The 14519-nt window shown below is 45.9% G+C and overlaps 1 protein-coding gene across 1 annotated transcript in view; it reads right to left on the reverse strand.

Moving 5' to 3' along the window:
• LOC126212738 (ankyrin-3-like) overlaps positions 1-14519 on the reverse strand; it is a 160289-nt gene that overhangs the window by 114004 nt on the left and 31766 nt on the right. The window contains exon 2 of the mRNA XM_049940148.1: positions 11218-11354. Coding sequence (XP_049796105.1) covers positions 11218-11354 — 137 coding nt within the window. The remainder of the gene's footprint in view (positions 1-11217; positions 11355-14519) is intronic.

Below are 14519 nucleotides of genomic sequence, written 5' to 3' on the forward strand. Positions count from 1 at the left end.
TCCTCAATATGTGGCGAAACCAAAGGGAAACCACGTCCAGGGCACGGAGTTTGGCAGCCACCCTCATTACAGATGTCAGATGTCGTGGGCTGAGCGGATTCGTAAAACAGGGCAGGCAGCGAACTAAGTTTCACTGAGGGCAATCTGTGATAGCATGGAAGCTTGGCATGAACATTTTGGAAAGTGCACAACATGTCAGATGCTCGAGGAGTACTGTGTATAGTGTCCTCAATATGTGGCGAAACCAAAGGGAAACCACGTCCAGGGCACGGAGTTTGGCAGCCACCCTCATTACAGATGTCAGATGTCGTGGGCTGAGCGGATTCGTAAAACAGGGCAGGCAGCGAACTGAGTTTCACTGAGGGCATCTGTGATAGCATGGAAGCTTGGCATGAACCTTTTGGAAAGTGCACAACATGTCAGATGCTCGAGGAGTACTGTGTATAGTGTCCTCAATATGTGGCGAAACCAAAGGGAAACCACATCCAGACACGGAGTTTGGCAGCCACCCTCATTACAGATATCAGATGTGGTGGGCTGAGCGGATTCGTAAAACAGGGCAGGCAGCGAACTAAGTTTCACTGAGGGCAATCTGTGATAGCATGGAAGCTTGGCATGAACATTTTGGAAAGTGCACAACATGTCAGATGCTCGAGGAGTACTGTGTATAGTGTCCTCAATATGTGGCGAAACCAAAGGGAAACCACGTCCAGACACGGAGATTGGCAGCCACCCTCATTACAGATGTCAGATGTCGTGGGCTGAGCGGATTCGTAAAACAGGGCAGGCAGCGAACTAAGTTTCACTGAGGGCAATCTGTGATAGCATGGAAGCTTGGCATGAACATTTTGGAAAGTGCACAACATGTCAAATGCTCGACGAGTGTACTGTGTATAGTGTCCTCAATATGTGGCGAAACCAAAGGGAAACCACGTCCAGACACGGAGATTGGCAGCCACCCTCATTACAGATGTCAGATGTCGTGGGCTGAGCGGATTCGTAAAACAGGGCAGGCAGCGAACTAAGTTTCACTGAGGGCAATCTGTGATAGCATGGAAGCTTGGCATGAACATTTTGGAAAGTGCACAACATGTCAAATGCTCGACGAGTGTACTGTGTATAGTGTCCTCAATATGTGGCGAAACCAAAGGGAAACCACGTCCAGACACGGAGTTTGGCAGCCACCCTCATTACAGATGTCAGATGTCGTGGGCTGAGCGGATTCGTAAAACAGGGCAGGCAGCGAACTAAGTTTCACTGAGGGCAATCTGTGATAGCATGGAAGCTTGGCATGAACATTTTGGAAAGTGCACAACATGTCAGATGCTCGAGGAGTACTGTGTATAGTGTCCTCAATATGTGGCGAAACCAAAGGGAAACCACATCCAGACACGGAGTTTGGCAGCCACCCTCATTACAGATATCAGATGTGGTGGGCTGAGCGGATTCGTAAAACAGGGCAGGCAGCGAACTAAGTTTCACTGAGGGCAATCTGTGATAGCATGGAAGCTTGGCATGAACATTTTGGAAAGTGCACAACATGTCAGATGCTCGAGGAGTGCTGTGTATAGTGTCCTCAATATGTGGCGAAACCAAAGGGAAACCACGTCCAGACACGGAGATTGGCAGCCACCCTCATTACAGATGTCAGATGTCGTGGGCTGAGCGGATTCGTAAAACAGGGCAGGCAGCGAACTAAGTTTCACTGAGGGCAATCTGTGATAGCATGGAAGCTTGGCATGAACATTTTGGAAAGTGCACAACATGTCAAATGCTCGACGAGTGTACTGTGTATAGTGTCCTCAATATGTGGCGAAACCAAAGGGAAACCACGTCCAGACACGGAGATTGGCAGCCACCCTCATTACAGATGTCAGATGTCGTGGGCTGAGCGGATTCGTAAAACAGGGCAGGCAGCGAACTAAGTTTCACTGAGGGCAATCTGTGATAGCATGGAAGCTTGGCATGAACATTTTGGAAAGTGCACAACATGTCAAATGCTCGACGAGTGTACTGTGTATAGTGTCCTCAATATGTGGCGAAACCAAAGGGAAACCACGTCCAGACACGGAGTTTGGCAGCCACCCTCATTACAGATGTCAGATGTCGTGGGCTGAGCGGATTCGTAAAACAGGGCAGGCAGCGAACTAAGTTTCACTGAGGGCAATCTGTGATAGCATGGAAGCTTGGCATGAACATTTTGGAAAGTGCACAACATGTCAGATGCTCGAGGAGTACTGTGTATAGTGTCCTCAATATGTGGCGAAACCAAAGGGAAACCACGTCCAGACACGGAGATTGGCAGCCACCCTCATTACAGATGTCAGATGTCGTGGGCTGAGCGGATTCGTAAAACAGGGCAGGCAGCGAACTAAGTTTCACTGAGGGCAATCTGTGATAGCATGGAAGCTTGGCATGAACATTTTGGAAAGTGCACAACATGTCAAATGCTCGACGAGTGTACTGTGTATAGTGTCCTCAATATGTGGCGAAACCAAAGGGAAACCACGTCCAGACACGGAGATTGGCAGCCACCCTCATTACAGATGTCAGATGTCGTGGGCTGAGCGGATTCGTAAAACAGGGCAGGCAGCGAACTAAGTTTCACTGAGGGCAATCTGTGATAGCATGGAAGCTTGGCATGAACATTTTGGAAAGTGCACAACATGTCAAATGCTCGACGAGTGTACTGTGTATAGTGTCCTCAATATGTGGCGAAACCAAAGGGAAACCACGTCCAGACACGGAGTTTGGCAGCCACCCTCATTACAGATGTCAGATGTCGTGGGCTGAGCGGATTCGTAAAACAGGGCAGGCAGCGAACTAAGTTTCACTGAGGGCAATCTGTGATAGCATGGAAGCTTGGCATGAACATTTTGGAAAGTGCACAACATGTCAGATGCTCGAGGAGTACTGTGTATAGTGTCCTCAATATGTGGCGAAACCAAAGGGAAACCACATCCAGACACGGAGTTTGGCAGCCACCCTCATTACAGATATCAGATGTGGTGGGCTGAGCGGATTCGTAAAACAGGGCAGGCAGCGAACTAAGTTTCACTGAGGGCAATCTGTGATAGCATGGAAGCTTGGCATGAACATTTTGGAAAGTGCACAACATGTCAGATGCTCGAGGAGTACTGTGTATAGTGTCCTCAATATGTGGCGAAACCAAAGGGAAACCACATCCAGACACGGAGTTTGGCAGCCACCCTCATTACAGATATCAGATGTGGTGGGCTGAGCGGATTCGTAAAACAGGGCAGGCAGCGAACTAAGTTTCACTGAGGGCAATCTGTGATAGCATGGAAGCTTGGCATGAACATTTTGGAAAGTGCACAACATGTCAGATGCTCGAGGAGTACTGTGTATAGTGTCCTCAATATGTGGCGAAACCAAAGGGAAACCACGTCCAGACACGGAGATTGGCAGCCACCCTCATTACAGATGTCAGATGTCGTGGGCTGAGCGGATTGGTAAAACAGGGCAGGCAGCGAACTGTGACGGAAGTAACATCAGACTTCAATGCTGGACGGATTACGAGTGTATCTGAACACACGCCGGCCGGAGTGGCCGTGCGGTTCTGGGCGCTACAGTCTGGAGCCGAGCGAACGCTACGGTCGCAGGTTCGAATCCTGCCTCGGGTATGGATGTGTGTGATGTCCTTAGGTTAGTTAGGTTTAATTAGTTCTAAGTTATAGGCGAGTGATGACCTCAGAACTTAAGTCACATAGTGCTCAGAGCCATTTGAACCATTTTTTTCTGAACATACAGCGCACTATGCTGAAGATAGGGTGGGTAGATCACGTAACTAATGAGGAGGTATTGAATAGGATTGGGGAGAAGAGAAGTTTGTGGCACAACTTGACTTGAAGAAGGGATCAGTTGGTAGGACATGTTTTGAGGCATCAAGGGATCACAAATTTAGCATTGAAGGGCAGCGTGGAGGGTAAAAATCGTAGAGGGAGACCAAGAGATGAATACACTAAGCAGATTCAGAAGGATGTAGGTTGCAGTAGGTACTGGGAGATGAAGAAGCTTGCACAGGATAGAGTAGCATGGAGAGCTGCATCAAACCAGTCTCAGGACTGAAGATCACAACAACAACAACAACAACAAACAGCGCACTGTACACTGCTAATGATGGGCGTCTGCATCTGACAATCTACGACTGAAATGGGCACGTGACCATCGGCACTGGACGTTGACGCAGTGGCAGAGCACTGCACGGTCTGATGAATCCCAGTGCCTTCTTCGCCACGGCGATGGGAGGGCGCGAATACGTCGTCTTCCAGAGGAACAGCTGCGGGATGGAGATGAGCTGGTGGTGGCTCCATTAAGTTCAAGTGGACATCCATGGGTCCAGTGGAGCTCGTGGAAGTCGCCATGGTGGACAAGGAGTATCATACACTGGCTGCAGACCACGCACACCCCTTCATGACGATCATCTTTCCCAATGACAGTAGCATTTTTCCACAAAACAGTGTGCCATGTCGAAAGGCCAGGAGTTTGATGGAGTAGTTCGAGGAACACAGTTGGGAATTCCAATTGATGCGATGACCCCTACCCCAACTCGCCAGATCTGAACCCAATCGAACACTTCTGGCATGTGACTGAATGCAGAATCAGAGGTCATCACTTCCCTCCCTAGAATTTACGGGAATTAGATGATTTGTGCATGCAGATGTGGTTCCAATTCCCTCCAGCGAACTATCAAGGCTTCATTGCTTCCATGCCATGACATGTCGACACTGTTACCTGTGTCTAAGGCGTATATACTGGCTACTGCGTAGGTGGTCAGAATGTACTGCCTGATCAGCGTCTAGCTTTCAATGAAGTAGCTTTGAATGAAGTTGCCAAAGTGGCTGATGAGCCCAGTCCACATATGAGTTTTTTAAGTCATTCATGAAATCATTGTTCACAGTATCTTCGTCATTTTACACAATTCATATACTTTTTAAAGTGTGTGACGTATTTTTGTTAAATATTTCAGTTTATGAGAACGAAGTCTTTCGCGACGGCACTTACGAGGGCAGTTCAATAAGTAATGCAACACATTTTTTTTCTGAAACAGGGTTTTTTTTATTCAGCATTGAAACACACCAGGTTATTCCCCAATCTTTTAGCTACACAACACTATTTTTCAACGTAATCTCCATTCAATGCTACGGCCTTACGCCACCTTGAAATGGGGGCCTGTATGCCTGCACGGTACCATTCCACTGGTCGATGTCGGAGCCAACGTCGTACTGCATCAATAACTTCTTCATCATCCGCGTAGTGCGTCCCACGGACTGCGTCCTTCATTGGGCCAAACATATGGAAATCCGACGGTGCGAGATCGGGGCTGTAGGGTGCATGAGGAAGAACAGTCCACTGAAGTTTTGTGAGCTCCTCTCGGGTGCAAAGACTTGTGTGAGGTCTTGCGTTGTCATGAAGAAGGAGAAGTTCGTTCTGATTTTTGTGCCTACGGACACGCTGAAGTCGTTTCTTCAGTTTCTGAAGAGTAGCACAATACACTTTAGAGTTGATCGTTTGACCGTGGGGAAGGACATCGAACAGAATAACCCCTTCAGCGTCCCAGAAGACTGTAACCGTGACTTTACCGGCTGAGGGTATGGCTTTAAACTTTTTCTTGGTAGGGGAGTGGGTGTGGCGCCACTCCATTGATTGCCGTTTTGTTTCAGGTTCGAAGTGATGAACCCATGTTTCATCGCCTGTAACAATCTTTGACAAGAAATTGTCACCCTCAGCCACATGACGAGCAAGCAATTCCGCACAGATGGTTCTCCTTTGCTCTTTATGGTGTTCGGTTAGACAACGAGGGACCCAGCGGGAATAAACCTTGGAATATCCCAACTGGTGAACAATTGCGACAGCACTACCAACAGAGATGTCAAGTTGAGCACTGAGTTGTTTGAGGGTGATCCGTCGATCATCTCGAACGAGTGTGTTCGCACGCTCCGCCATTGCAGGAGTCACAGCTGTGCACGGCCGGCCCGCATGCGGGAGATCAGACAGTCTCGCTTGACCTTGCGGCGATGATGACACACGCTTTGCCCAACGACTCACCGTGCTTTTGTCCACTGCCAGATCACCGTAGACATTCTGCAAGCGCCTATGAATATCTGAGATGCCCTGGTTTTCCGCCAAAAGAAAGTCGATCACTGCCCGTTGTTTGCAACGCACATCCGTTACAGACGCCATTTTAACAGCTCCGTACAGCGCTGCCACCTGTCGGAAGTCAATGAAACTATACGAGACGAAGCGGGAATGTTTGAAAATATTCCACAAGAAATTTCCGGTTTTTTCAACCAAAATTGGCCGAGAAAAAAAATGTGTTGCATTACTTATTGAACTGCCCTCGTATATGTAAAACGTTCTCGGTTTTCTTGCCGCGCCAATTCGGGATAAAATCTCAAGCTTTCGACGATAGCCTCCATCGTCATCGTCAGGAGCGACTGACTGTCTTCACTGCTGCTGTGGTAGCCTTATATAGCACGTGGACGGCTTCTGATTGGTCGGTTTGTGATTGGTCGGCGATTACGTACTGCTGTCACAGACGGTGTCAATGGCACCACCGCTTCCGTTGGAACATAAACCTCGGAAGGTACGTAATCGCCAACCAGTCACAAGCCGACCAATCAGAAGCCGTCCACGGGCTATATAAGGCTACCACAGCAGCGGTGAAGACAGTCAGTCGCTCCTGACGATGACGATGGAGGCTATCGTCGAAAGCTTGAGATTTTTAGCCCGAATTGACACGGCAAGAAAACCGAGAATGTTTTACATAATATTTCAGTTTGTTCGAACACTGCTGTGTGCACTAAAGATGGGGGCCCCATTGTTATTCGCTGTTTCTTTTTATGGCAGCTATAATACTAGGTTCTGATTGGAAGAGATGACAGGAAGGTGGTACATTAGGCAATGCTGGAGTGTGTGTGTGCTTGTGTGTGCGCGCTATTTTATGTATATAATACATATCTTTGAATGGGAAGCTATATGCGTCTTTGTAATAAAACACTGATTAAATACTGAGGTATAGATGCAAACACAATTTTTTAAGTTTAAAATTAAGTAATGCAGCATGGCACGGCTTTTGCGCATCATATGAATACTACGTTCTGGTTGGGAAGAGGAAGGGGAGGTTGTGTAGGACTATAAAACATAGTTCAGCTTGTTCTACCTTCTCGTAACTTGTAAATTTACTTATTTGTTACATTTATGTATTGAGACTACATTCTGACTGGGTGCTTTCTTTTAATACTTTGCTGTATGTGGTTTGTTCAATGTTGATAGACGTGTCAGGAGAGGAAGGATTCGAGGACCCTGCTAAACACTGAGGTGAGACAGATGGGGCAGAAGGGAAAGTATCAGTAGGAGGTTTGTGTGGTTTGAGGAGAAGTAGGGTTTTGGATGTTTTCCATTGTTGAGGATAGTAACCTCTGGTGATGATATTAGTGTAAAGGGCTGCAATGGTGGTGAGAAAGGAGAGGAAGCATTCTTTGAGGTATCTGTAAGTAGTGCAGTTGTGACTGGGGGAAGTTTTGCAATTTTTGTGGAACACTAGTTTCATGTTGTATTAGTGCATTTAATTCTGTTTGTGTTGTGTTGTCAAGTACTCATAGCTGGGGGCCAGAGGTGGGACAGCGGTATTTGTACATTAGTGGATGTTAGGCAAAAGTTGGTCATCGAAATGTGGAGTCATCAGGGATGGAGAAGATGTCAGACAACTAGGATGGAAAATGATAAGCTCTGCTCAGGTTGTTAGGTAAGGGAAGGTTCCCATAGAGAAGTGGGTAGTGAGGTATGGGGTTATTGCCAGTGAGTCTAGTGAATGCTTTCCAGTACTTTGAAGGCTTAATGGAGAGTGTAGCACTGAGTCTGGAGCATGTCTGGCGCGAGTTCCCACGTTTTTTTTGCATTCAAAGAATTCCTGATATGTCTCAATATTTTATGGTGGTGTGTGAGTGTATACCAATCATGAATCTGAAAAAAGGAGCAGTACATATAATGGGGTTCTCAGAAGAGTGGTTGGGCTTGTAGGGAAAGGGTGGCGCAGTAAGAGATATATGGTATTGGTAGAATTTGAGGGGATAAAGCGTCTGACAAGGTCTGTTGCAGAAAGGATGTAGAATGAGGTGTATCATCAGGTCGCTGGAGGACAGGGGGTTGCTTCTGGTCCGTATTTCTATGGATTTCTAATAGACATTCCAGTTGGTGTGGGATTAGTCTTGGATAACTCCTGTATGGAGATTGGGATAGGATGGGTGGGGATGAGGTTGTGTGTAGGATTTGATGAGAATTAAAGGTAGGTTGTCTCTTCTAGTGGGGTGTCTAATGGGGTTGGGAGATGCTAGCATGACACTGGTGTTACTTTCAGAACAGGTGAGAAGTGGGATGGGAACAATGTCACCTTGCTGGGAATCAGTAAACTGATGACACCACTGTAGTTCTGTGGGTGATCTACTATGGATGATGAGGTCAATGGCAATAATATAGGTGGAAAAGGTACAATCTATGTGGGTGAGGAAGTTTCAGGGGTTTGGGTTGCATGTAGATGGTGGAGCAGGTAATGGTTAAGATTTGGAAAAAGAGGTTAAGTATAAGGTGTTTAGTGGGAGTATAATATAAGGTTGTGGACGAGCAGAGATGTTCTTGTGGCCAATTGAAAATCCACGGCAGGGGAAGGGGTTATCTGTGTGGTGTAGAATGTAGGGAGAGATTCAGACAGTGTGATAAGGTTGGAGGGATATTTCATTAAGGATAGAGGTATGGACGCTATGTTGGGATAGGGTATGCATTAAAAGATGTTTATTGATGGGGAGGTACAAGATTTTGTAGTGCTGCTACACCATTGTAAAGAACAAGATAGGTTCGTGTAGGTGAGATCTAAGGAGGTTTAGATGAGGATGTCATGGTGGGTGAAGATGAAGTGGACATGGTTGTGAGCAGCTTGAGTGTTGAAATGGAAGATGGAGTGAGTAGCAAGGAAATTTGCTGGAGGGTGTGTAGACATTGTAATGGGTAGGTGTTTTGGAGGACGATTGTAATTAATTTGATAATATCTTAAGCACTGGGAGTTGGGTAGAAGGAATTGTTGGAATGAGCTATCGGCTGGATGGACTGGGACAGTGAGATCAGATTTGGTGGGTTGTGTCTAAGCTTTGCATTTTGTAAAGTAAGTGGGGTGGGAGCCATTGGAGGTGTTACAGGTAGGAGGGGATGCTAGGTTAGGGCACTGCTGAAGAAAATGTGAGGCTTTGCAGTGTGGACAGGTAGGTGAGTTTTTACAGTCTGCAGTAAGGTGGACATTGTAACAGGAGGATTTTTGGCAGTCGTAGGATTGGATTTTGAAGGCTCTACCTTGTGGCAGCAGTGATAGATCAGGGCTCCCTCTTTAAGGAGAAGGTCTATGGTGGTGGAAGATTCAGGGAAAATATGGTCGAGGTGAGTGGGACCATGTCATTATTGAGACATAGGGCTTGTTGGACTCCTAAATCCAGGAGGTTGCTCAACTCAGATGCCATTTCTTCATCCATGATTTTAAGGTCTACTTTTGTGATCCCTGTGGTGAGGGTGGGAGAACAGCAGGGAGGTTGAGGTTGTTTAGCACTGGATGTGGTGGGGAGAGCCTTTGGGACCATAGGTAATGTGAGGAATTTTGGAGAGCAAGGCAGTGTGGAAGTTGGGGTTTAGGGACTTCAGTAAGACAGAGTCTCTTTTTGGGATGATTTGTTGGATGTGGAGATTGGGTAAGTATTTTTTGATTTAGAAGGAGGAACTTTGGGTAAGGGCTGGAGAGGATGAAGGTGTAGATGGTAGGGGAAGAAGTTGGAGAAGGAGCTGTATCCACATACTGTCTTCAGGTTGAGTTTGTAGTTTTTAAAGTGTGGGAGTGGGAGAGATGTCAGTGGTTTGACATTTTGTGGGTTTCTTAACGGCTGTTGGAGGGAAGGACGGTCGTGGTATGGAGGGTGGCAGGGTATGACGTTGTTGATGGTTACCTGGGAGCTGTACAGGTCTGGCTTCGGTTGGTGCAGTGAGGCTGTGACACATGTGCTGGTGGTGGAGGTGGTTAGCAAGTTGACACTGAAAGAGAAAAGGTAGAGGGATCTGGGGACAGAGAGAGATGCTTGTGTAACTGCTGCCATAGGACAGGATACGGAAAACACAGAGCAGAGGCCACTCAACCTCACCTGCTGCCGAGACAGTGACACAGCACTGCAAGGCTCACAGAGTAACTGACCGTCACTGCTGAGACCAATATCGAAATGCGCAACAGGACTCCTGTGTAAAGTCTGTGATGACTGACATATAGGAAAGTAGCACTGAGATGACAGAGAATGTTACACATTTTCTTCAGATTGTAGTGTTTGATGGGAAAATGTTAATTGTGTGATAAAAAGCTTTGCAGATGCTCATCGAAAATAGATGTATTTAACTGAAATAAAACAATCATATTATAATCTGTCTCCCATGCTCAAATTGCCACACCTAATCCTTTTTTCTGTCATTGATTAGAGATACCATATTCAAGTCAAAAATTTTTATAATTAATGATTCTGATTAATTTTTATTATTTCCACAATGTCAGACAATAAATAATTCTATCGCGACAAAAATTACTTCCCATTGTTTGTATCAACAGAACTATCACTCAGCAAAAAATATTTCTCCTTTGTCCTTTTTCTGTCACAATGACATCTGTTGATGGTAACATTTTAATAACGACTGAACATATGAGGGCATTACCAGTCGCTTGTAGCTATATTACATACTACAGCAATAGGTATTCAGTGCATGCAAGCATAGTGTGTGTGTGTCCGTGTGTGTGTGTGTGTGTGTGTGTGTGTGTGTGTGTGTGTGTGTGTTTTCCTGGGGGAGCTTCGAGTCCTTCCTTCGGCATGGGTGTGTGTGTTTGTCCTTAGGATAATTTAGGTTAAGTAGTGTGTAAGCTTAGGGACTGATGACCTTAGCAGTTAAGTCCCATAAGATTTCACACATATTTGAACATTTTGTGTGTGTGTGTGTGTGACACAGCCTCCAATTGGTAAATACAGTTAATATGATGAAATAAATTGTCTCAATGTTAATTAATTACAGGTCTTCACTGGAAATACCATTTACGCTTTCACAACTATCACAGAGCTCTTAAAATTACAGGAGAAGAACTTGCCAAAGAGTAAGTGCTCAGCAGAAACCACAGTTTTTACTCACAGAGCAGCCACCCGTGTGCTCTCCAATGGCACACAGTGTACTTTCAACAACGTTGCCAGTGTCGAAGAACTGCTCGCATACGTTATTGGGAATAACCTTCACCTGGGTCCATTGCAGAAGGTCTGCAGGTGATCGCACTGTAACCAAAAGAAATTCATTATAACAACCTCGTGTGTCATTAAGAACTTGAACATCCAACATAACTACACACATCAAAACAAATTTTGCATCACCTCGGTTCCGAGAGTTCCGGAACCTGTACGGAAAATTGGAATAATCAACATAAACATCTGATTCTTGAGTTTCTCCCGGCGTATTTGATAATCAAAATATCAGTTCCCCCTGAGCATCCATAGTGTACGGATCTCCGTGCCGGCACGTTCACAGGAGCTCAGTCCGTCAGTTCACCTGATGATGGCGACATGTATGATGGCCGAAATATTGTGCCCGTTGGACACTGTAGACCGGCGGTACACACGTGGATATTTTGATTAACATAAACATCATTTCCGTTCTTTTTATTCCTCATGAAAACCACAGCGAGACGTTCAGAGGTGGTGGTTCCAGTTGCTGTGCACACCGGTACCTCTAACACCCAGTAGTACGACCTCTTGCATTGATGCAGGCCTGTATACGTCGTAGCATACTATCCACAAGTTTATCAAGGCACTGTTGGTACAAATTGTCCCACTCCTCAACGGCGATTAGGCGTAGATCCCTCCGAGTGGTTGGTGCGTTACTTCGTCCATAAACAGCCCTTTTCAATCTATCCCAGGCATGTTCGACAGGGTTCATGTCTGGAGAACATGCTGGCCACTCTAGTCGAGCGATGTCGTTATCCAGAAGGAAGTCATTCACAAGAAGTGCACGATTGGGGCGAGAATTGTCGTCCATGAAGACGAATGCTTCGCCAATTGCTGCCAATATGGTTGCAAAATCGGTTGGAGGATGGTATTCACGTATCGTTCAGTCTCTACGGCGCCTTGCGTGACCACCAGCGGCATATGTCGGCCCCACATAACGCCACCCCTGTACATAAGGAAACCCTCCACCTTGCTGCACTCGCTGGACAGTGTGTCTAAGGCGTTCAGCCTGGCTGGGTTGCCTCCAAAAACGTCTCCAACTGTTGTCTGGTTGAAGGTACATGCGACACTCACGAATGAAGACACCATGATGCCAATCCTGAGCGGTCCATTCGGCATGTTGTTAGGCCCATCTGTACCGCGCTGCATGGTGTCGTGGTTGCAAAGATGGACCTCGCCATGGACTTGAAGTTGCGCATCATGCAGCCTATTGCGCACAGTTTGAGGCGTAGCCCAACGTCCTGTGGCTGCATGAAAAGCATCATTCAACATGGTGGCGTTGCTGTCAGGGTTCCTCCGAGCCATAATCCGTAGGTAGTGGTCATCCACTGCAATAGGAGCCCTTCGGCGGCCTGAGCGAGGCCTGTCATCGGCACTTCCTGTCTCTATGTGTTTCCTCCATGTCCGAACAACATCGGTTCACTCTGAGATGCCTGGACACTTCCCTTGTTGAGAGCCCCTCCTGGCACAAAGTAACAATGCTGATGCGATCGAATCGCCGTATTGACCGTCTAGGCATGGTTGAACTACAAACAACACGTTCCGTGTACGTCCATCCTGGTGGAATGACTGGAACAGATCGGCAGTCGGGGCCCCTCCGTCTAATAGGCGCTGCCCATGCATGGTTGTTTACACTTTTGGGGGTCGGTTTAGTGACATCTCTGTACAGTCAAAGGGACTGTGTCTATGATACAATTATCCACAGTCAACATTTATTTTCAAGAGTTCTGGGAATCGAGGTGATGCAGAACTTTTTTTGCTGTTTGTATTTATACCCCAAGAGGTGCTTCACTCTGTGGTTATAACAGGTAATTTCTGAAACATAAAGAAATGTGGCCCAAGATCAGGGCTGACTTGAAAGGGGGTCACTGAATTAAAGAGCAGAGTGTGTGGGGTTTGCTAGCTGCTGTTGCAGAATGTGTAACATCGATATACTCGTATTATCGTCTAATGCCACCACTGTCCATAAAGAACAACATTGACACAGCAAAGCACAACTTGCTAGTATGCCAGAATATGTTTATATTTCTTTATAGGTCACCCAGCGAGGAAAGTCGTAGAAGAAGGTCAGAGTCTTTAAACAAAAATCAAGTCAATCTTTAACGTAATTTTATTTATTCTTGGGTTCCACAAAATTTAATTAAAAGTTATCGAACAAATAATATCAACTGAACGAATAATCAAGTTAGGAAGAGAGTGAGAATAACAATATATGAGGAACACTATGGAAGCCCCCACAGTCCACAGTAGCGCAAACCACAGTCTGAGTACTTCACTACCCATACTTTTTGGGTGTGCAAACTGAATAGCTGACTTATTGCCAATTTGTATATGTTTTCTTTAATTTTACATCAGCGAGCTGCACGGACAAATGTATCTCACTGTGAACATTTTAGATTGGGCTTTACCGTGACTATTATTGACATCAAATAAAACAAATTACTATTACTAGTCACTGTTTATTTATCTCCAAGACGCGTCTCAAAGGTTTAAACCTCCATCGTCAGATGGATTTACATTGGGCTAAAGCACCAAGCTACCACAAGAAACTACAAATTTACCGTTACCAGTCGCTGCTTATTTGTATCCACGACGCATTTCGGAAGTTTAAACCTCCATCATCAGCTTTGTTTAAGAAATATGACAGTACACATGTGATGTGTTAGGACAGCCAGCCGGGGTGGCCGAGCGGTTCTAGGCGCTACAGTCTGGAACCGCGTGACCGCTGTGGTCACAGGTTCGAATCCTGCCTCGGGCATGGATGTGTGTGATGTCCTTAGGTTAGTTAGGTTTAAGTAGTTCTAAGTTATAGGGGACTGATGACCCCAGAAGTTAAGTTCCATAGTGCTCAGAGCCATTTGAACCATTTTTGTTAGGACAGTGAAAGGAACCTGTGACCACTGGAGACAGTGCCCGAAGTTCCTCCAGACATCGTAACACAACACACACATATGTCATACTAACAAATGTAAATCCATCTGACGATGGAGGTTTAAACCTTTGAGACGCGTCTTGGAGATAAATAAACAGTGACTAATAATAGTAATTTGTTTTATTTGATGTCAATAATAGTCACGGTAAAGCCCAATCTAAAATGTTCACAGTGAGATACATTTGTCCGTGCAGCTCGCTGATGTAAAATTAAAGAAAACATATACAAATTGGCATTAAGTCAGCTATTCAGTTTGCACACCCAAAAAGTATGGGTAGTGAAGTACT

This window comes from Schistocerca nitens, chromosome 11, assembly GCF_023898315.1.
Source record: "Schistocerca nitens isolate TAMUIC-IGC-003100 chromosome 11, iqSchNite1.1, whole genome shotgun sequence".
NCBI lineage: Eukaryota > Metazoa > Arthropoda > Insecta > Orthoptera > Acrididae > Schistocerca > Schistocerca nitens.